The 23,329-nt window shown below is 38.9% G+C and overlaps 1 protein-coding gene across 2 annotated transcripts in view; it reads right to left on the bottom strand.

Moving 5' to 3' along the window:
- DOCK1 (dedicator of cytokinesis 1) overlaps positions 1–23,329 on the bottom strand; it is a 312,956-nt gene that overhangs the window by 113,623 nt on the left and 176,004 nt on the right. For both annotated transcript variants that reach the window (XM_075026608.1, XM_075026609.1), the window contains exons 28-29: positions 20,549–20,650; positions 13,788–13,882 (exon numbers count right to left, since the gene is read on the bottom strand). In XM_075026608.1, the coding sequence (XP_074882709.1) occupies positions 13,788–13,882; positions 20,549–20,650 (197 nt within the window). The remainder of the gene's footprint in view (positions 1–13,787; positions 13,883–20,548; positions 20,651–23,329) is intronic.

Genomic DNA, 23,329 nt, shown 5'->3' with positions numbered 1-23,329 from the left:
CACTGTCCATCACCGGCACACCGCGACCCATCGGTATCCGCTTGGTCCCAGTCAGGGGAGCGATCCCCACACTGGGAATCGGCCACAGCACACGAGATACAGCCCTTGCACCAGCCCAGCGCTTTAAAGCTGCCTCTACACCAGCTACAGAAAGACAGATGACACCTGAGCCAGCGTAAAGCCTGCCAAAACAAATCAAGCTGTCAAAAAAAAAAAAAAAAATTAATCAGGGGGATGATATTGTATGAAATGAGCACTTTGTGTTATGGAGAGGTGGTGTTTTTCGCCCAGCAGCGGTAACTCTAAAATGAACTTTGGCAAGTTGTCACAACGCAGCCGGAGATAGCGGGTTCGGGGATCAGAAGCTCCGTTTTCAGCTGTCTCTCTGAAGCTACTTGCCGGTATCCTTTCCATTTTACTGATAATCATACTGACCCTAAAAATTACAGTTTTCACACCTTCTGGAGCAACGATGTATTTATTTAAATTTTTGTATTTTCCTGAAGTTGCTGGCAATCAGCAAACAACTCCCACAAAGGTAAGGCTGTAACTCCCTTCCCGAGTCTGAAGGCAAGGGTTTAGGCAAAATTAACAGGCAAATGGGGGTGGGAAAGGTCAGAGGAGGAACAGCAAAGGTGTTTCCAGAGCTCGGTCCTTCCAGCAGCCAGAGGGCTCTGGATGCCGGCTGCGAGCGCAGGCAGGCTTTGGAGGGAGTTAGGCGTTAGGTGCTGGCTTTCAACAGGCAGAGGGGCAAGGTTTTCCCATATGTGGCAGGACAAAAATCTGAAAAGCTAGGAGATCAAAGCTGCTGTTCACTGGCCGAGCAAACGCAAGTGTATCCTCGAATACACTGAACAGTAAACACCCTTCACAGCTCAACAGGCATTTGCTGACTGTATATATACAATGGCTTTAAAGAAGGAAAACATTTGCTTTTAATATCTTTCATATTATTGTTTTTAAGACCCCAAATGAAAAACAACTTGGATGCTTAAAGTTCACCCATTCAAAGAACAAGGGCTGCACAGAAGCAGCTGATAGTATGTGGCCCAGTATTAATATTTCCTGACACAAATGATTATCCATTACCTGTATATTAAGGATGCTCTCATTTTGGTAAGTGATAAAAAAATAATTAATTTACCTCATCATTTCAAGCTGTTCATCCCAAGATCTGTCAATATGTCTGTTTTACCAGTTGCAACAGTGCCTGCTTAACTTTAACACAAATCCTTATGATGAAAAAAGAGAAACATCTGTCAGGAACGGCTGAACTAAATCTATGCCTCCTATGCCATTAAGAGACAGAGAAGATGATTTTTCAGTCCTCATTTTCAGTAATATAAACTTTCACAGTGGTGATAGCCAAGGATCTGGTACCTCTTTTCTCTCTAAATACCCTTTAAACTCTTATTGTCCTATATTCACACATGATTGTACAATCTGTTATGTCAGAGCATGAATATTTTCTTCTTTTTTTTTAAACTCTAGTTATTACTACACTGGCTGTGCTTTCTCACACTTGAACTGTAAAAGCTTGTTTTCTAAAATCTGTTCATGAAATACCTCTGATCCTAAAATTTAATAACCCCAGAAAAGGCCTCACTGTTTTTTTGCGCATCGAGGCTACTGCTCTCCGAAGCCAAAGTGCTGCATAATTGTCAGTCGTTTAAAAAGACGAAAACCCAGAAAAAGAACATGTTGCCAACTTAAAAGCAAATGGGGCTTTAGGCATATTTTACCAATATTATATTGAATTGATAACTGTGCTGGTCATTATTCTTGTGAACTATTAAAAAAATCATACATGAAGAGCAAAGTACTATTTTATAATACCTCCAACACCTCTGTTTAATCAAGCTACTGCTTCTACCGTGTTCATTTAATATGCTACATATGTATGGCAGAAAAATCTTGCGGTAGAAGAACCAGCATTTGAGATGATGCAGTAAAATTATCATTGATATTCTGATACTATTTTTGTTCTTGTATAACTCTGTTCTCCTTAAAATGGGCCAATATTGGCAGGAGAAGGAAATACAACTGAAATGGTGTTAAATGTGTTGGAGGCTGGAGCTACCCCAGTGCCAGCAGCAGCACAGCGTGGACCCAGCTGGATACCAACAGGCGCTTCTGGACACCTTTCACCTATAAAGCAACTCTTTCGGCTCTACAAGACAAAAAAAAAAAGGGAAATTAAGATTTTGGCACGAGACTTGGGAGTCACAAGGGCTGGTCCGTTCTGACAAGCTGTCTTCTGAAACGCAACAGCCTACAAGTAAGAAGAGACGGAGTATAGTTTGGCTAAACACAACGGAAGACTTTCTCAATGCAGAGCAATCCAAAAAGCTTCCTGACATCACAGTTTCACCCTTCCTTGCCCATGGGCTTGTCTGGGCCAAAGGAAAATGGCTCAAAACATTATTCATTCTACTTCAGGGAAAGCTTTTTCAGTTCGCCACACTTAAATAGGAACTGGTATTTCCAAAAGTAAAAACAGTTCAGCCCAGAAGGCTGTGTAAGATTTCTTTACATGTTATCCAGTTGTCATTTTTCACCAAATCCTGGAAATGTAAATCAGATGAGATTTTTGAAAGGGCAGACAGTAAAAAGCTCTAGACACTGCATCTAATCCTAAAACTCAAATCCCAGGCAAAAAAAAAAAAAAAGAAAAAATCATGGGCAACCTTTAATAGTTCTTGAAGTCTGATAACCTGACGTATTCTTCACATCTAGACCTACACAGCCAGCCTCACTGGCTCAGTACATGAAGGATAAACTTCTCCAAAAGCCTGCTGAATTTTTGTGTCTCTCATCCCTCAGGTTTAAAGCCTCCTGACTTCTCGTACCACCATCAAGAAAATTTCTTCTTGCATTTCTTGAGGGATAGCTCTTGAGAATGATAATGCAGAAGGGACAATGTTGCAGCTTTCACTATTTCCCAATATTTTTTATTCCTGTATCACAAAAAGGTGATGGATGGAAGGCAGTCAGAAGGAATAAGCTAGGAATGTTACAGATACTGATTTGACTATGGAAAGTAAATCAACAGGAATCAACACACTACAGGATTTCCTACAATAGTTGTTGATACATAAGAAGAGGACCACGCACTCAACTCTATCTTCCTTTGCAATATCATAACCTTCTCCTAGAAGAAATTCCTGTCTCAGCAGAAAGAAAGGGCAAAGTGTTTTCCCTGATACTGCTGCTGGTGGCTTTGCTCCGTGCAGTGCCAATTGCACCCCACCTCCGCTCCGGCATCCCCCTGGCGGGTCAGCGATTCCCGTTTCCTACAGGAGTCCCTCGGGAGAGCAAAACCTCCCACTTACCTGAAAATCAACAGGCTTGGGTTTTTCCTTCTTTGTTTGGAAAAGGGGCATGAATTTCTGTGGTTCTGATACTTTTTATTATTATTATTTAAAGGAAATAGGAGAGTTACAGCACAGAGCAATTGATTTTACTGGAAAAGTAAATAAAACTCTTTCTAAAAGACGACTGATCAGCCAAAAGGCCATTTTCTCTCCCACCTCTAAGTGCTGAAAATAACAAAGTCACTAATTGATGGTCAAAGACATAGAATTTACAATCCGGTTTCAAAGCTAACTACAGAAATCTTCATTACAGAGTAACAGCCAAGAGAAGCATTTAAGCCTGAACTTCCATTTCCAATCTACAAATAACATTTTTTGTTACTTCTAAAGACTGAAATACTGGGGTTTTTAAAAATACTGCAAGAGGAGAAGATTAATAAAACTCAAATGTGAAAAAGCAGCACATGCTTCACTCACTAGGTATTTTTAAATGTGCAATAGTATTAACTTAAATGAAGCTGATATGGAAAAATAACAATTTTAAGTGAAAATTGCTACACCTTCCGTGTTAAAAATAGACATCACATCACACCAGCTTCTACTGTTAGTAAAAATGGAGTCCTGCTAACATGCTTTTTGATTTAACACCTTCAGCTTCATTTAATTAACTCCTTTGTGCTGCTGCTTTTATAAGAAACAAGTATTCACACCTTCTTGTTCATGCCATACATTTTGTGCCAAAAAAAAAAAAAAAGCAATTTCATATTTGGGTATGCGATGCAGACAGCACTTCATGCCGTTGTTTAAATATCCAAAACGGATCGATCCAGGCAGTTGCCCCAGAGAACAGGCTGCCTGTCAGGGCACCAGAATGTCAATTAATAACTGGAAGAGCACATTCAGGGGGGCTGAGGTGTCCTTGTGTGTATGCTGCACACATCACAAGGCCATCGGCTGTACGATAAGGTAGGAGCTTTTTCCCTCCTACCATACGGAAGATAATTTGAAGCCGTGTTTAAACACGGGATCGTCAGAAGTCTCCTTCAATGGCACAGCACGGGGAGCTCTCGGGGAAGGACCCTGTATCAGGGCGTCCTGCCGCTCGAAAGGAGAAAAAGGACAGCGCTTTCGGGGAAGGGCTCCGCTCTTTTTGGTTGACAGCCAGCGTAACGAATTGGGAGGAGAGGACTAGGTGCCGTCTAGCTTTAAGCCTGCTCCCATCGGAGCGGTGCACTCCTGCAGAAGGGATCCTCTGCCAGCCCCGGACCCAGCCCCGCGGGACGAGGGACCACCGGGATGCCTCTGGGCTCCCAACACCAAAGGACACCGGCATCATTTTCTCAGTCTTGGTTTCTGTCACGTTTACGGCCGATACTTAATTTTTCCTCTGGGAACCTAGAGAGCAATCACTCCTCCGGGTGGTCCCACGAAACTTGGTGCTGCTGGGAAAGAGACTGATCCGGCACCAAAACTAAACGCGAGGAGCCAGGCAAAGCAGAATAAAGCTGTAAGGCACGTGGTCCCAAAGGCTTCAAGAAATGGGAAAGCAAATATTTACATGCAGCTTCATCCCAAACACTCACACTGCTACAATAATGAGAATTCTACTGTTCATGATCTGACCTCTCTCAACCTTATATATAGCTAAACTTTGAATATCTACACAACAGGGTCTTTTGAGCGAGTTCAGACAGCAAAAGAGAAAAAGAACATTAGAATTTATAAAATACAATTTAAAATTTAAAATTACAGTTAGGTTTTTTTCAGTTACAAATAGAAAATTCAGAATCAGAAAATTTTAAATTAAAGGAACTCTTCCACTAAAGGATCTATCTGATTAGAGGTAATCTGCTAAGGGTTTCTGCTACTCCTGAAACAATTAAAGCACAAACCAGACAAACAAAAATATGTTGCAACATATTATTATCCACTATTCAGTGCAGAATATATTGAATTCTTCTTGAACTGCACCATTTGATAACCAAAAAATTTCATACAATTCAAACTGGTAAATATATTGTTTGGTATAATAGGCTCATGAGTACAATCATCACAAAGTATTTTAATGTCAACCCAGGTTTAGATTCTAGGAGGGAAAATAATATCCAAATAATTCTCTTCCATTTGAAATGAATTTGGAAATGGTTCTTCAGATCTCAGTTAGACTCTTACCAAAGAATTATCATGACACATAGCCTAATAACCTCCCCTAGCTTTCTTTCAAAACAATATATTAAACCCAGGAGTTCTTCACACTGTGTATACGCAAGTTGGGAAAAAAAAGTGCTAGTATCCAAAATAATGGGTTGGCTTTATTAGTATCTTGTTAAAAACAAACAAAACCAGACAGCCACAGCATACTGTGGATGATGATTCCAGAAACTGAGGAAGAAAAAGCTATTTGGAATGTTATCTTGCTTTTGCTTATTGTAACCGTTGAGCCAAGCTGCTACTTTCGCTCAGTTGCATGGAGCTCGTATGCCCTATCTTTCTTTTAAAGCATCACATTTCTGAGCCGCTTGTAAAACCAACGGTCTGTGAGGTGCCTCTCAATTGCTCATTACCTGTTTGCAGAACAAATATTTAAGAGTTGGTAAAATATATCAAGGAAGATGACCAGCAGGGCAAACTCTTTGTTTAGTAGCTATCTCTATCAGTGAAGCCCCATGAAATACCCTGTACATAAAAACTGCAGCTGTAACATGGGAAGTCCGCTGCATGAAGTATTATTCTAAATTCGCGCATCTCTTTACAGTTCTCAAACTTCATTAGATACACGTAGCATTCAAAATGTCTTGTAGGGATTAAATCTGCCACCACTCAAAGGAGGACAACCAGTTAACAAACAGGAATATTGCTAGGTCCAAACCTTAAGACTTACTTGCTACTTAAAACTTAGCAAAGAGCCAAAAATAGCAAGGCCTTGTAACAGAGGAAAACAAGAGAAAAGTCTCTAAAACCTTAATTCACCTTTTATCTCCTTCATATATAAAACTTGAACTCAAGAACACCCACAGCTGGAAACATTTTATCCCTACGTGTTTCTTTCTAGTTCAGGAAGAGATGCTCCCCAACACGCAACTCTTTTCTTTAAAGTCACCATAATTTTCTTGTGGCACATAAAAGTTTGAAGTGTCATGGAATATATCAGAAAGACTTTGAGACGACGTTAACTACCGCTGAACAATGGAGATGTGCGTATTAGTCTAATGCTCCACAGTGATATTTTTGAAGCGAGTACTGAATAAGGATCATTCTTTCCCCAGCAAAATTACACGCACCATCTCCCTCGTGCTTTAGGATGAAATACACCTGCAACAGCCTTCACCTGATGAGATGGCTCAGTACAGAGATCTACATTCCCAGGAGGAGAGCAAATCCCATCCACGCTTTAGGGACAGAAAAATAGGTTTGTCAAGGGAAGCATAACAATAAAAGACAGAACGAGCAGAGTCACAGCGGATGCTCGACACAGTCACCCAGCCCAAGCCCACCTTCCTTGCTGCAGGATGCCTTCACCAAAAACCACACGCCTTCAAACATATGAAACCCATAATTTAGACTGTATAATAATGATTAAAATGGTAACTATTTTTATGCTGGAAATCATTATTCCACCCCTAGACCCCAGGAGAGATTAATCGTGATACAAATAAATGGAGGGAGTACTAGGAGAAGCAGCAGATGTTTTGGGGGGGCTGGTGGGGGCTGCGACATCTCACCCGTACATCCCCAACGTTGGCAGCTCCACTGGCGCAAAGGCTGCTACTCAACTTCTCTAGCATAACTGATCACAGATAACAGAAATAAAGGAGAAAAACAGATCCATTAAATCCAGTGGACTGCCAAAACCCCAACTGTTCATCAGTTCTCTTGACAGTACCGTTATCAATATACCACCTATGGCAGGCACAACATTTCTAACTCCTAATGGCTGGGATAAAATAACCTGCTACGGGGGATGCTTCCTTTCCTCCCACTACGGAAACCATCAAGGGAAAAGAGCACCCGCTGAAGCATATTCCTTCAAGGAATCTCAGCCTTTTGAGTAAGAACACCCCCCCCCCCCCCGTGTTATTTTAAACATAGTCAAGTACATTCATTTTACTCCCAGGTCCAGTTAATTTGACAGGTACAATACTAAACCAAAAATCCTGCAAGGTCTTTACTGAAAAGGTCAGTACATTATGCAACTAGGTTTTATGGACAGCAAAAAAATTCCCTGCATGTACAGAAACTGTACCTTTATATAATTTATCAACATGCACTCATTCTTTTATTTACAGATGAAGACCAAACTTTTGAGCACATGAGTTAATTTTGAAAACTGGCTCCTAAGAAAGTTACACGCTTTGAGAATTTTTATCCTCAATCTATACATGGTAAATAGTGGGAGGTTTTCCTATACAGAGACATATTTGTCACTAAAGAAAAACAAAATTGCTCCCGTTTGAAGTCTTATTTCATTCCATCCCTAAATAAAATTATTTTGTTCAAGCTGCATGTCTGGACTCCTAAAACTTTCTAAATAAGAAAGCACAGAGTCGTATAGAAAATGTATTAATAGTCAGGAAAAGTAGCACCAATTCCTTCTAATCTAAGCTTTTCCTACTGTTCAGACTCTCATTGAAACAACGCGTCCCTTCTCCTCCTAAAATATAATTGCATTTCAAACACTTTCTTCATCACAATATTCTATTTGGAAATGTAAACCAGTTACCATATTCCGTATCAACACATATTGAGTAAATATTTTAATGATCAGTGCCCCAATTATAAGTGCAAGCTTTCAAGTCACATCTACTAATAATCTCTTTGAACATGGTATTAATGCATGTACCTGTGCAGGGGTTTTGGAAAATGAAGCAACGATTTCAAAGTTCTTTTGTGCTTCCTCCCCGCATCCCCTATGTCTGATATTACTTGACAGTCTGTAGAACTGTGTTGCGTCCCTGCATTTTCTGCGGTTTTCTATCCAGAACCTTTGTCATCCTTCCGGACTGTTCTCCCCTGTTGTGAAAACCACACCTCCATCCGTCAGTAGCTTGGGATGGATTTTAAATAAGAGCTTTTGCACTTGCATTTAATTTGACAGATGCAACTTGACTGGTCAATTATGTAAGTGCAAAGAGCCTATTTTCATACATGTATTAAAAAAATCAGTGTTTTTATTTCTATATGTCTGTATAAAGCCTAGCAGAATATTGCAATTAAGCAAAATTTCAATAATCTGAAAAACAATTTTATTTTGGCTTTGGGTTACTTGTCAGTAAGAATAACTCTTAGGCAACTAAAGCCTGTACTACATTTTAAGGTTCACAGTTACGCAAAACTTGCTTCAGTTCATAACCACTTCAGTGTTTGCACACTATTGATGGATAGTCACATACACAGCTGAAGTTAATTCTGAAAGCGCAGTATGGATCTGACAGGTACTGCTATGACAACCATGGAGCAGAACAGCCTACATTTCCCTGGAAGCTCCAAAAATAAACATGTACAAGCCACTCCGGCAACAGTAAAAAGATAGTGTTTACCAGACATACCTCCCTGAGCTTTCTTCCTCCTCTTTGCAAGATTTTTTTTGTTTTTCACACAGAAAATTCATTAAGCTTCTGGACTGGGTTTTCGGGAGGAAACACACCTCCACCCACCTGCAAAGCCAATGCAGCACTAGTGGGGAGCAGGTAACACCCGCCAGATTCCCTCTGCAAGGCAAGATATATTTCCTCTGGAAAAAAATACGTGGGCACAAGAAACCACATTCTCACTGAGAAGCATCGCATCCCTTTTTCTCTGACTTCAAAAGGCAATATAACCAGGTATTTTATGTAAATGTGGACATTAGACACAAAAAAATAGAACAGAAAACATCAAATTCATTTTTCATAGGCAGCTCAGCTTCCACTGGAACAGTTGCAGATGAAAGTAGTAGCTATAAATTAATATAACATAAGGTGTACCAAAGGAACTGATTGTCGCAAATGCCAAAAGTAAGACCAAAGACTAAATTATTTTCATTTACAAAAACACAGAGAGGAACTGTTTTCATGTTCTGAGTTATATGTTTAAGAGGAACCTAAGTTTAGCCTGTCAGCTTACGACAAAAGTTAAAAACAATTTCTAAAACATTTCTGAATCATTTCTAAACATGATTTAGAAGGGGAAAATGTAAACAATACAAAATCCCTGCCTTTTTTTTTAAAACTACTTTTACAGTTAAAACTCCGAGTGCATTTTCCTGCAGGAGATGCTGGGAACGAAGAATCTGCCTCTGAAGTGCTCCGCGTCCCTATCTTGAAACAGGAAAAACCTCCTGACTCCTTGCAACTACTAAATAGAGCTATCAGAGTTTATCACAGAGACCTGCATGACGAATACCATGATAGTTGAAGATCAGGCCTAAATTTCATTATCAAGCATCTGGTGAATTGCTACAAAGCGGCTGTAGTTTTCAACATAGCTGATAAAAACACTTCCTTTTAATCCAGTGATATTATGCCTTTGCCTTAATAGGAGTAACTCCTCCTGAAAATGTGAACACATATAAACCTCACAACGGATATAACTTAAAGGTGCCCAAGTATCTTAAACAGAATTATTAGCAATTTCTAACAGCAATATTTAAAACTACAAGTAGCGTTTTCTTTTAAAGTTGTCTTAGCTCATCCTTATTTTTAGGCACCGTGATCATGAATACATTTAGTAACCACTTGCCAGGAGTTTACCAGGCTTAAAAATTCCCGTTAAAAAAAAGAAAACCCAACAGATGAAAAGCGACATAAATTTAAATGAGATGTAATCCTAACGCAGTCCAACACGGAGAAACGGCACCGAGTGACCGATGCCCACAGAAACACCGCGCAGGCAAGATGCTTGTCAAACTGTTTTTAAATACCTCTGCTGCTGCAGACTTCACAATGTCCTGAGCAATCCACCACAGTGCTCGCTGCCACAGTATTTCCCCCAGCCTCGAACTTGAACGTTTCTTGCTACAGTTTATGATCAATATTCTTATGCGATCCAACGTGGCTATGCAAGGGCTATTCCCATCTGCTCTGCTGCAAAATTTTATGCATCCGAAGGCCATTTCTTCTCTTTCTGCCCCTCTGTCTTCTCTCTTCTTTACATTTACCCCAAAGCAGTGGCCATTTTGAGACAATATGTGGATAAAGACTTAATTATTAAATACTATTTGAATATTCCTTTCAATCAACCACCCCTAAAAGCTCTGTGCTGGCAGGTATTGGCCTTTTAGGCATTCTGCTTTCTGGTTTAAGCACAGCCGCTTGCTCTTCTAGAAGTAGCTGTTTCAAACGTACACGCTATGGTCTATTATTCATCTCTGTCACCCTGTCATCAATGTTTCTTTCTATCTCTGTTGCTTGGATATTGTTTACTGTAAAACAGCAGCTAATTTGGACTGAAATTTGACAGTGGAAGGAAAAGCCGTAGCATCAGTTTGAATATTCTTTTTCTTTTACCCCTCTGACAACTTAACGTTGCACAGCACCTGACGGACCTACGCTGCGACCACCGTGTCCTGCCATGTCTGATCAGCAAACCAATGCCACCTTCAACATATTGGTGGCAAACCAAAGGATTACATGAAACTGGTGATGTTCAAAACCTTGGACTCTTAATGAACAAATTGCTTTGCTAAAGCAATAGATGCTATTTTTAATTAAATTAGAGAAGTCAGTAAATAGAGTATTAAGCGGCACACGTAAGAACAAAAAAGTAACAATTATCTCATTAGATATGAAGATTTTTTGTGTTCATTTCAGCACAATAGGTGGTAACACAGTGTGACTATCTGTGTTATTGAAACAAAGGCATGCTGAGCATGGGAAATAATCCTGCGCATGGCACAGCATACTGCGGGCATACGAAAAAGATAGTGCCCTGAAGTTTTGACGCACTGTAACAAAAACATGTGTGCAAACTATACAAAACAACAGTAATTTCTCTGACTATTAATGGGCACGGATATATTTATGTATATAAGAATCCTACTAGTAAAGTTCAAAGCGTAGTACTAAATTTTAACTAAACAGGTATTTGCAAATATTCCCTGTAATACAGTCGTTCACACGTGTTTCTCCGCTTCCCCTCTTGCCCCGTAGCTACAACTCTATCTCAGCCAGAACATTTTAATCCACTGTTAACTATGTGGAAGCAAACCATCGCACGGAGAGGAGCTGCCCGGGCTGTCTCTGCCGTGCAGGTGAAGAGATATCTCCTAAGTGACTGGTCTCTCTGCTGCATGCAGAGGGGGGGCTTAGAGGTCTAACTTCCAGCTGGGTATTTTTTTTTGTCCTTTGTTTCACACTACCAGATACATTTCATGGAGGGAAACAAATGAACTCACAAACATTCTGGATATATTTAAGAATGAGCTCACTTAATTTGGCTCATAACACAGAAATACTCGATCTGCAGAAAGAAGTACTTTGCAAGAGTGACACAAAATGGCATGCTCTGAGTTACTTCTATTGAGAGGATGTGGTAGCTTTAAAAGACAGAATTTGTTCTTAAATTTGTCCTAGTTTTCTTCAATAAAAGTTTATAGGGGCGAAAATAAATGGACCAGATGGACAAAAAGGTATTTTACAATGCAGCTTTCTGGTTTTGGAAACCACATTAACTTCAACAGGAAAAATGAAAAGCACTCAAATCAATTCAGAAGCATTTACAAACAAGCTGGTGTAATGAAAATGAACTTGTAAATTAGAGATGAACAACCCCCTTTAGCACTTCTGCAGATATTCATCAACACCAGAAAGACTTGAAAACCGTTTTTGTTTTCAACTTTAATTACTACTCAAATATTCTATGGGTACTGAGGTTATTCAGTAAGAATCAAAGATCTTAACAACACATCCCGTTTCTGCTTCTTCAGGACTTAATGCTCAGCATGGGAAAAAGACAAGACTATTTGTACGGATCAGAAAATCAAAGCCCCTACGCTAACTGCAGATCTCTGCGTCACACTGTATTACTTCAAATTTCAGAGTGAGGAACTGCTTGGTAAGAATACTTTTGTGCTTTAAAGAAAAAACGGTGGGGAGGGAAAGGCTCTTTCTATACTTTTGCTCCTTCATTGCTATGACCATAACTCTGCAGTTTAAAAAAAAACCAAAACAAAAACGAGGTCAAATCCCCACCTAAATGAACACCGAGAGGTCATTTGGCAGTATTGTGAAGATGACATAAGGAATACTCATTTTCTTTACATTTGGGGGAAGAGTCATCGCAATACTGTTCACACCACTGTAAATTGCCCTGCGACTGATTAGTGTTCAAACACAGACCTTCCCAATCATATTTCAATCTCTTGAAAAATTCCACAAAGCAGAGGGGTGTTCTCCTGTTCGGAAGGATGCCAGGTAACATACGCTGTGAGGGTTTCCAAAGCACCTGCAACACGACTCTCGAGACAGTTGGAGTTCTTGAACCAAAACCACTTTTGAAATTAAAAAATAAATAAAAAAGAAACCCAAGGGGCTTTAGATCTTCCTCATCAGCTAATCTCAAAGGGCTCTTCATTTAAAACAGCAGGTGCTTTGCAAGCTGCAGCCACGCAGAAGTGTGCATCCATAACCAATGGGTATAACTCAAAAGATGGCTCAATCTCCTAACTCATATTTATTAAGAATGGATTTTATTAGGCCATTAAGGAGACTTCAGAAGCCAAGATTAAAGTTATGGTGCATTTTTATAAGAGAGTAGGAACTGTGGTTCAGGATTTTATACAAGTAAATACTGACAACTATAGCCATGGTAGCTACCAGTAAGCACAGAAGAGATTTCTCCAGGCAACTACTAAATATAATACTTTTTCCTTATACTTTCATCACGGTACACATAAAAGCATTTGACACACTTAATAAATGTCACAATCATAAAATACTGCACAAAGGAATGCTAAAGAATGATAAAGCTGCAATTATTGAGAAAAAAAAAAAAAGAGGACTAGAAACATTTGCAGCCTGTCTCTTCATTACTGGGCTGATGGAATCTGGGTTTAAAATGCCCTTTCAATTCTTTCTTGTTAATGCCACTGAAAATACTCCAGAACATACAACTCTATGTCAGCATAGGATAACCACTAGTTTTTGAGGTCATATGCAAAACATATAATCTATGCCCAAAGGAATAAATTTAATTATTATAAGACATGTATAGAACCCTACTGCATCTACAGTTTGTTTCAAAATTTTGGTTCTCAGAATGATGCCACCCTTAATTTGCGGAGGACTCCAAGAGCCCCAAAACAGGCCACTAAAACACTGCCCTGCAATCTCCAAAGCCAATTTTTAAATAATTATTTGCATCACAGACGAAAGAAAAAAAAAAGCACCACCCTAGCTGCTGCATTGTGTTTTACTGTTTCCAAGCAACACTGTTGTTTCAGATCAAACATGAAACAGCCATCTCAGAAAGCTACAGTGCTTTTTCCTTTATACTTACTTATTCTGCATCATGTTCATTATAACCCAGTCGAAGGGATAGACGTTCTTCCCAATGAGATTCTTGAACATGATGAATGTTTCCATCAGAAAATCCTAAAAGAAGAGAAAATATTTGGAAAAGATCACTCTTCTAGATCAAAAAAACACAAGTGATAGTGTCAGTTATTAATGACTAGATTCAAAAGGTGTCTTACTGTTCCGCTTCATAAAAAAGCCATTATTCATACACAACATACATAAATTCTACTAAGGCATATTTATATATGATGTACATAAATCCTACAATAATTCTATTTAAACTTTTCAGAAATGACAACAATAGTAAACCTACATCGTAAACTACCCACGGTATTACTCAGGAACAAACACTGGTTTGCCAGTTATCCTAAGGCAGTTTCTGCTGAAAAAAATAATTTCTTTTCTATACCATAGACAAAGTCTCACAGTCCCTTCTTGTGCAGCATGTGTTGCAGCATACGCATCGCAACACATGCCTGGCGTATGTTGGGAAGTTGTTAAAAGCATACTGGTACATGGAAAGAGAAAAAACCCAAGATATTCATTTTCATCTTGCAATTACACTAAAAATACTCCCTGAAGTCAGTTGATGAGTTTTCCTTCCCCTTGTGAATACCCTCCTAAAATTTTCTCTTGCCTGAAATCAAGATTATCTGTTTATTAAAAAAAATATGCTCTAGCTCAAAACTGTGATTCAGGTAAGGGTGGTGGTGCACATTACCCCAACCTGGGGTAGACGACAGCAATGGTTTGGCCATCCCAAAACTAGGAGAGAGACTCTCTCTAAAGGGAGCAGCAGTAATTGCTTCTGCCAGTGAAAACCTGACCCAGAACAAAGTTAATTTAGTACCATAAACCAATTTATTTCTACACAGATATAAACAAGCATCTCTTTGGAACAGAAACCTTGTGTACTTTACAATGTAAATCATCTTCTTCAATTAGGGAATCTATAATCTCTATCTAACAATTTGAGTAATATCAAATGCTTGGAGAAAGATAAAGGGGGGAAAAAAGAACTTAATGCAGAAAGTCCTTGATCTACTTCACGCAGAGATAAAAATGAACTTTTATTCCAAGGTTAGCATATTTTTCCTTTGCTACAGCTTCTCAGTAATGGTATTTATCTCATCTATCTGTAAAATGTCAAATGCCTACAAAAAAAACCCCAAATGTTACATTCACTGCACTTTTAACTAAGGCTGTTTTTTATGTAACCTTTTCAGTGAGAAAGAAATACAAAGTTACTGCTCTTATAAGTATTTTGTCCTGTGTGAGAGCCAGCCTCTTCCTTGCTTTTTATCTTTTGATTCGTTGTTCTGTTAAGATGTTTTTCCTGGCTCAGAAATTCAGTCAGTGGGAAGCAGGGAGCTGCAGAGATGCTGAGGACACAACATCGAGATCACGAAGCAAAGTGAATTTCCAGGCTACTCAGCTCTGCCATGTGCATGGCACAAGGGATGCTTTGGGATGCTTTGCATCCCAGCTTCTGGTACCCAAGGAGACACCCAGGCCAAAGAGGACCAATAGAGCATCAGCAGCCATGAAAGACATGTTTTAAGCAAAAAAAAAAAAAAAAAAAAAAAAAAAAAAAAAAAAAAGTAGTACTAGTAAAATAACTCCTTTGTTATTTTACCAAAATCATTCCCAGCAACACAACATCAATAAAGATGTTTTGACATTAACAGGATTGAGACAAAATTTGGAATTGCTCGTGGTTAATGAGATGTTACTGTTGCATAAGGCAAAATTCATCCAGACACACTAGCTCAGTAAAATGTGTCTTCATTTAAGAGATCAAACTGCATACTTTACTGCTCATTTTTCATGTATTTTGGTGCAAGAGTTACATAATTTCTAATAATCACATTGCCTATTTTGCTGCCCAAGCACTGCACAGTACTTCACTCGAGCTTGTGCTTTTTTACAGCTGCAGGTATCGGGTGATTTTCTTACCGATGCTGCTTCACAGCTCAGTAATTGAAATGTTAGTGGAAGTGGCACCATGGGAAGGGTCATCACCTACCCAGGAGGGCAGATTTGAGCTCACTGGGCTTTTTTTTTCCTCTTAATACTTTATGAATACAGATGTAGACTTCCCTGATTTCTTGTAGCAAACTTTAGCTTACACTTGGTTTGTCACCAGTTTCAGCTGTTGGGCCTCCGCACACTTTGTTAATCAAGCTGCCTGCGAGAGTGGATGAATTTTCATATATTTTGTGGATGATTTGCCTTCGTTACTGACCCTGGAGGTCGTGCCACGTATGATTTGACCTACTGTGCTAATTCAGCTCCACATTATAATCTACTGATATTTACATTTAAATAATCTTACTTTCACACAGGTACTTTAAATAATGCTCTATAACAACTAAGCTAATTATTGATCTAATAAAAAGCTTCTGTTGCTTACCTGTATTTTATGTATTCATAATATTGCTCTCATTTCCATTTTATCTTTCTTACAGAAAAGCAAATGGTTTACATGAATTAACCTTATATTATGAGCAAAACCCAGCTTTTTGGGGGGGGTGTGGGGGTGGGAGTAGAGAGGGAACCTATCAGTTCAAGCTGTGTTGCTGTAGAGCCTGCTTATTTTCAGCATACCTAGAAGCAGAACAAATTGTTCTGAACGTTAAAAAAAATGATAAAAACCTGTACTAAAGGAGCAAGGGCTGCAACTCCTGGTCTCTCTCCAACTACAAATACAAATCCTATTTAATATCCCAAGGAAGCAAAATTCACAATAGATAGGACCCCTTCACAATTCTGATCCAATTACAGAAAGAAAACAGAGTAAGCTCAGCCCTGTAACTGGGCAGACAGTGACCGAGGAGGCTTAGACAATTCCATCTCCCTCGGACTGCTGAGCATCACACCCCGACACACCTGTATCACTACTTCTATTTTTCACGACCTGGATTTCAAAGAGGTTCTTCAATAAATTCTCAAGCTTAGGAAGAATAACTAGCTAAAACACGTAGGAACTCGATATGAAAAAACTTTAAGCCAAGTTGATGAAAACTTCAGCTTTGCCGAGTCCTGAGCTATAGCAGTCAGAAGTCAAATACGCTCCGCGACAGTTTTTCAGGAGAACAACTTAACCTCTGCTGAGCTGTCTGCGAGGCTGACTCTGGAAAGGCCGCTCTCTACCAGGGTGGATGGCGCTGGGTGGGCTGCCTCTGCGAGGACCCACCACCACGGGGCATCCCCCGCGACTCTCACGTCCCATCCTGAAAAGAAGAGTCTGCTTAACCCATGCAATCACCCCCTCACATCGATGGTGGAGTCAAAGCTTGGCAACAGAGGATGTACGCCAATGCACATACTTGCATTAAAACCCGAGTGCAAAATATTAAAAGGGGAGAAGAAACCGAAGGTGCAGAAAATTGTAATCTACAACATCCTATGGAGTTTGTCTTTTTACATACTTCCCTGACTCCAGGACGTTGTCTTGAATGCCTTTAGGGACGAATACTTCTGAGATAGTCCACATGGCAAAACGTTAACTTTTTTTTTTTGTCAACTAATACCACATATGTGTCAACTGAATACAAATTCTACCAAGTGAAAAGAGGAGAGAGATCAGGTAGTCCCAGAAATAACATCAGGGTTCTCAGATGATGTTTCATCTCAGGATGATAGCAGGCTTGACAGTAAGAAATTTGTCTTTGAACAGAAATACCCTAATGAACCTAAACAATATATTCTGCAGAGAGATACAAGACTGGTTTTATTGCATTCCACCTCATCTTTTCTAAGATTTTTGAGGCCAAATAAGACCGTTACAATAATCTAAAACTGACACCTACATAACACAGGCCATAAAATTTCCTCTAGCAGTTCCAACACCAGGTTTATAACTTCTGGTTGAGCAAGAGCACATGCTGAAGAAAGATTTAAGGGTCTCCAATGGTGAAGAAGCAACCACAGCTTCACTTAAGTTCCCCCTTTTTCTTGTAATTTTTTTTCAAGAAAAAACTATTTATTTCTGTTTGAATTAATCTAGTTTCAGTTCTAAATCACTGCTTCTTTATGCCTTTGCTATTAAACTGAGAACCCTGTAATAGGGGATGCAGTTACTACCTCCATATGTAAGGAAATTGGGTTTAAATGAAAACACTTTTGAATATAAGCTCTAACGGGTGAGTCAAACAGCACTGGCTCAAAAAAATTACTGGACTAAAAAGAAATGGAAAAAACATGAAAAGTTAAATGAAGAAGTAGGGAAAGGGGTTTTTTTGACATCCAAACCATACAGTACCAAGGACTATACACATACAGTACAGTTCAATAGCATCCCACCACTGAAGACAGAAGAAAACAAAAGCTCTACAAAGGAACATGGGCCAACTTGAACCATAGCACTGACAACGGTAAAGGAGGCAACGCTCCTGGGAGAGCTTCATGGGGCATCAATTCTGATGGTGAAACATCAAACAGTGAACAAGATGTGGGTTTCAAATAACAGTGAAATCTCATCTATGAGGAAATACGTATGAGAACAGTAACACCTTGCTTTGGTTGTCACTGAAAAGGTTAGGTAAGCTTTTCTCTTAAACAGAGAAACTGGGTTATATCTTCATCCTTTTGTCCTAAATGATGGCTTGATCAGTTTTATTTGTGGTTAAAAAAAAAAAAAAAGAGAAGAAAAATTAGTTTACTCACTGTAGTTTCCTTTTATCACAGAATTAACAACATTCTGCTGTTCTACCTCCACACCTTCCATTTATATTATTTATACTTTAAAGTCAGTCTAATGTAGCATTTTCTGCCATTAACATATTACCCATTTAATGTTTTCCAAGCTTACTTTCCCTTAACATACATTATCATTCAATCAACAATATTATAACATTTAAAAGGTACATTTTAATTAAAGATGTAGAAAGTATTACAGCAACTGACCAAGTTTGGATTAGCATGTCTGCTAATACAAACAATAGTCAAGTGACATAACAGTGGAAAACAAGTAGTCAAAAAGTACACATGCTGTTGGAAAATATAATTTTAACAGTACAGAACAATTTCAGCTACACAACCCAAGAACACGCAGAAAGGGACAAATATACAGAGTCAAGACAAAAGAAAGAAGTGATTCTTCATGTATCCCAGGGCACTGCATGCACATAAATGAAACTATTAAAACAAGCGATTATAAATAGACCACCTGCCAAATTTCAAATACATAATTACTCCCTTGTTTTCAACAAGATCTGACCTACAGAACCACGCTTCAGACAATTTACACCAAAAAAGCGAGACTTCAAAAGAAAAACTTTTATTGCCATTAGAATAATGACAGATTTCCTAACCGGTATTTTTCTCTCTGCATTTTTTCATTACATGTTTTAAGAGCAAACTGCTTTTACCTTTTTCCATGTAAAACCCTGTAATCAGTTTGCCTTTTCCAGAGCCAAATGGTTTGAATCACTTTAAAAGTACAGAAATATTTGGCTTGATTAACCTTAATGCTCATGTCTTTTCTGTATGCTAACACCATTATTCTCACTCCACTAGCTGCATTTAGCTTGGGAACGTTTCGTTATTAGTGGAAAACCAAGTGACCATCCATGTAAGTGCTCCGAGATCCCGAAGCAGACTAACGGGGAAGCAACCCTTTCAATAAAGCGATACCCATCTGCAGTTCTTTGCAGTTGGACTTTGTCTTCACTTTCTTAAATCATCAGCTTTGTACTTCAGTAACGCCACATCAGATACTAACAGACTGAGCACCGGAGGCTCTAGCACCTTATCTGAAAACCGGCACGGGGCAAAGAGCTCAAATCTTGCAGAATATAAACAGAAGTAAGAAGAACAAAAATTGAAGACATAAAGGAAAACAGGCGAGTCCAAACATAAAGAAATTAAACAAAGAAAAGACCCTGGGGTTTGTTACGTTGGGTTTGGAAGGAAGAAGGGAACCTAACTAAAGGCCACCTTGAAGATTAAAATACAGGCGAAAGCTGCCTAAAACACCTAACAGAATCCCCGGCACCAGAGTGGGTAATGGAATATAGCTGATCAGGCTTCAGGTCATCCGCTAATTGATGGATCTCAGCCAACAAGTTTGGTAGCTACTTTGCAGCATGCACTTGCCATATGGCAATGATAGTTTCAGGTCACTAGAGAGTTATCTCCTTAGCTATAAACTCCCTTCTATTATGCTCTAATTAAGTTGTGTTGTTGGCTTAGTTAGGCTACCGAACGACTCTGAGAAGACAAATTTCAATTATTATTGCTTATTTAACAACTAAGGACATCTTTAAGGTTAAAATGTTTTGTATAAATTTAAAGTGGGTGGATCTGTAAGTAAAACCTATTTAAACAAATGAAATTGGGACATCTGGAAGATTTAATACTGGAAGTTCCTTTCCCCAAGAAAGCTTTATTTTTTCCCTTCTGTCCTTAAGCAAAACAGATTTTTAGTAATGGCTCGGTACTACTGTTTCCTAATGCTTTCTTTTAATTGCCTTAAATCCACTGTCTCAGTGCCTGCTTTTTAAAATATTGAACGGCTCCAGAAATGAGCTGTATTCCTGTGTGTGGCAGGAAGGTTAATTTTGTCCTTTGCAAATTCTGAAAATGTGTAAGTCATAGAGCTTTATTATTTTTGTTTTAAATCTGTAACGTCAAACACATTTTGTTTACATTTCATAAGCATATTTAACAAACAGTAACAGGAAAAACCCAAACACAAGCTAAACTATTTTAGGGACAGATGAAACATGTTGAACTTACCACAACATCTGACCTCATCTTTCCAAAAGTCTTGATTAAATGAGCGTAGTGATAGTCCTCCATTTGCCTTAAAATGGCAGTCATGCATGCAACAAAACTCCCCTATCAAAACCAAAAGTACAACAAAATAAATTATTTAAGATAAGGCAACATAATACTTGCTATCAAAATGTAATATTGCTAGGGAGCACCACATAACGCAGTGGATATAATTCTATCATTTAAATTCATTAATGAATATGCAAAATTCTGTCATGAAAACAAAAACATCTTGAAAAGTTTCTTTTTCCAATTTCATGGTGTTATCACCATCTTCACTGAAGATTTTGCAACATATTCTTCACATAAAAATTGCTCAGGCATTAAAGGCTTTGGAATGTAATAAATGCTACTGCTAAAAATACCAGACTATCAGGATTTGCATTTGGGAAGTCGATACTCTGCTCAAGGAAGAAGTCTCTTAAAAATCATTATATTGAGCATCACAGCTAAACCCCAAGTTTTAATTTCATTGAGTGGTACTTTGAGGTACTGGGAGGCTTAAAAAAACCAAAACAAACCAAAACCCAGTAACTTCTATAAAAACAGAATAGTAGTACCAAACACATCTCTCTCAAACCACGGAGAAAGTAAAAAGTGACCCCAAAAAGTTTAGTCTTTCCTTCTGGCACATAAAAGTAGCGTAGTAGCAACTCCAAACCACTCCCATAGCTATTAGAAGTTCCCCTCCCATAAACTACTTTTCTGCTTGTCCATCCTCCTCCTCTGACTATCTGCTAAAAACCTGTTGACTGATTACAGTAATAGTGTCTATGCCTTGAAGAATACTGTTGGAAAAAATCAGCAGAATTACTCAGAAAATAAATGATTCTCTATATGGTTTGATAAAATTGTAAATTCCCCTTTTGGTGCCATTTTCAAGGTTATTCTATGCCATGCACAGCCTGGCAGAACACTCGGGAATTTTCTATTCTTTCTAGGCATAACACAGAGTTTTTATTGTTACTTTTAAGATCTGCATTACTTTCAATTTAAAATATTTATTTCTACATCAGTCCAAGTAATTGAGATCAAATGCAAAATGACACTAGGTTATCTGTGTGTGTTATGAGCCCTCTTATTTACAGTCTAATCCCCCAACCTCCACCAGATAAGCGCTCCTTGAATTTGCTTTTCTCCTATGTAATGGAGTTTAGATCTAAACTCCTACATAATTGATTTTGTCCATGTGAGAGCATTATTTTTTCTACACGATGCAAAGGTACCTGACGAGAGCTCTTAGGCATATGCAAACGGCATGAATATGAAATGGAAAGGCCACCCGAGCTGCTGTTCCATGACATCAAAAGAACTTTGTAACAAACTATGACAAGAATAGAAGCTGTGGCTGTACAAAGATAATGTTTACTACTATGAAATGTAAATAAGATGGGATCAGCTCAAAAATCTCAAAATGTTAATTGTCAAAACACCATATAACAAGCACTCTGCATAACAGACACTGTAAAAGGGCTTATGCCTGCAAGAAAATATTCAATAGCCCACATTCAGTCCTATTTCCACTAATGATGTCATCAATCAAAGTGATGTTTCATTGCTAGTCAGAATTATAAATTTTTTAAATTGGCTGCTTAAGACTAGGCTGCAGATGTAATTCAGTCCATCACTTCACATAAGGCTCTGTAGATGGTTCAGAAATGCTCAGGAGAGCTGAAAAGGAACACTGTTTTGCTTATGGTATCTTTTTACAGACGTTCACTCACCTAAATAATCTGTAAAGTCCGTAGCTTTGCAAACACATAAATGTATCTTTACCTTCCTTCGCATAAACACATCAACCCCTCATTTGCAAATCCAGCCCTTTCCAGGTAATCCAGCAGTCAACATGCAGCAGCCTCTGCTTCCTCCTAACGAAGTAGTTTCTATAACTGGCTAATAGCTTTGGCCGTTTGGCGAGTAACGTAAGTTAATATAGACGCCGCAACAGTCAAAAGATGAATATCATACCTAAGGAAATGATCATGGCAACCTCGTATATGAAAAAAAATAGACGTGGAGCGACTGTTAAACTTTCAAACGCATTTTAATATTCATTTTTAGATACAGCAGCAGCTGGAGAAGAGGATGAATGTGAGTGCCATCTCCTCTGCAGCCACTGGTGACCCCTCTCCCCTCCTCTGGCTGCTCGTACACGAGCCGCCTCCTTCGGATCCGACATCCCGGCTCCTGCCAAGGGAGCCCAGCTCTCTCCTTGGAGCAGCGCGTTAATTCGGGGGGGGGGGGGGGGGGGGGGGGGGGGCTGCTCTGACTGTCCCCATGAGCCAGGGAAAATGATGAGTCACTGAAGAGAGAGATAATTACAGAAGAGTATCTTCTTAATTAGCATGGTGAGACTCGGAAAGGACATATGAAAGTTTAATGACTGGTGGTTAAACACTCTGCTTCCACGTGAAAAAGTGTGGAAATATGAAAGCTTGTTAAAAACCTGGAACGGTTGCTGGAGAAAAAAAAATACAGAAAAATAAAGAAGCTAAGCAAATACAAATGAAAAATAAATATGATGGTATCCTGTAGCACGTCTAAGTTTTAGTTAAAGAAAATTACGGAAACTTGCTAAATGTTGTCATGTCAGCTTATGCTGAGCCCCAAAAGTGGTGCCAAGCAGAATGGGTCAGGGTCCTTGACCAGTTAATCAACATTTTTTCCTGTTTCCCTGCATAAAACACTGAGTCGTACTCACCTTAGAATTATCTTAGTAACAAACCCCCTCTCTTTCTTTGA

The sequence above is a fragment of the Buteo buteo genome, chromosome 4 (genome assembly GCF_964188355.1).
Source record: "Buteo buteo chromosome 4, bButBut1.hap1.1, whole genome shotgun sequence".
In the NCBI taxonomy this organism is placed as follows: domain Eukaryota; kingdom Metazoa; phylum Chordata; class Aves; order Accipitriformes; family Accipitridae; genus Buteo; species Buteo buteo.
This window is presented reverse-complemented; position numbering and strand designations above follow the sequence as displayed.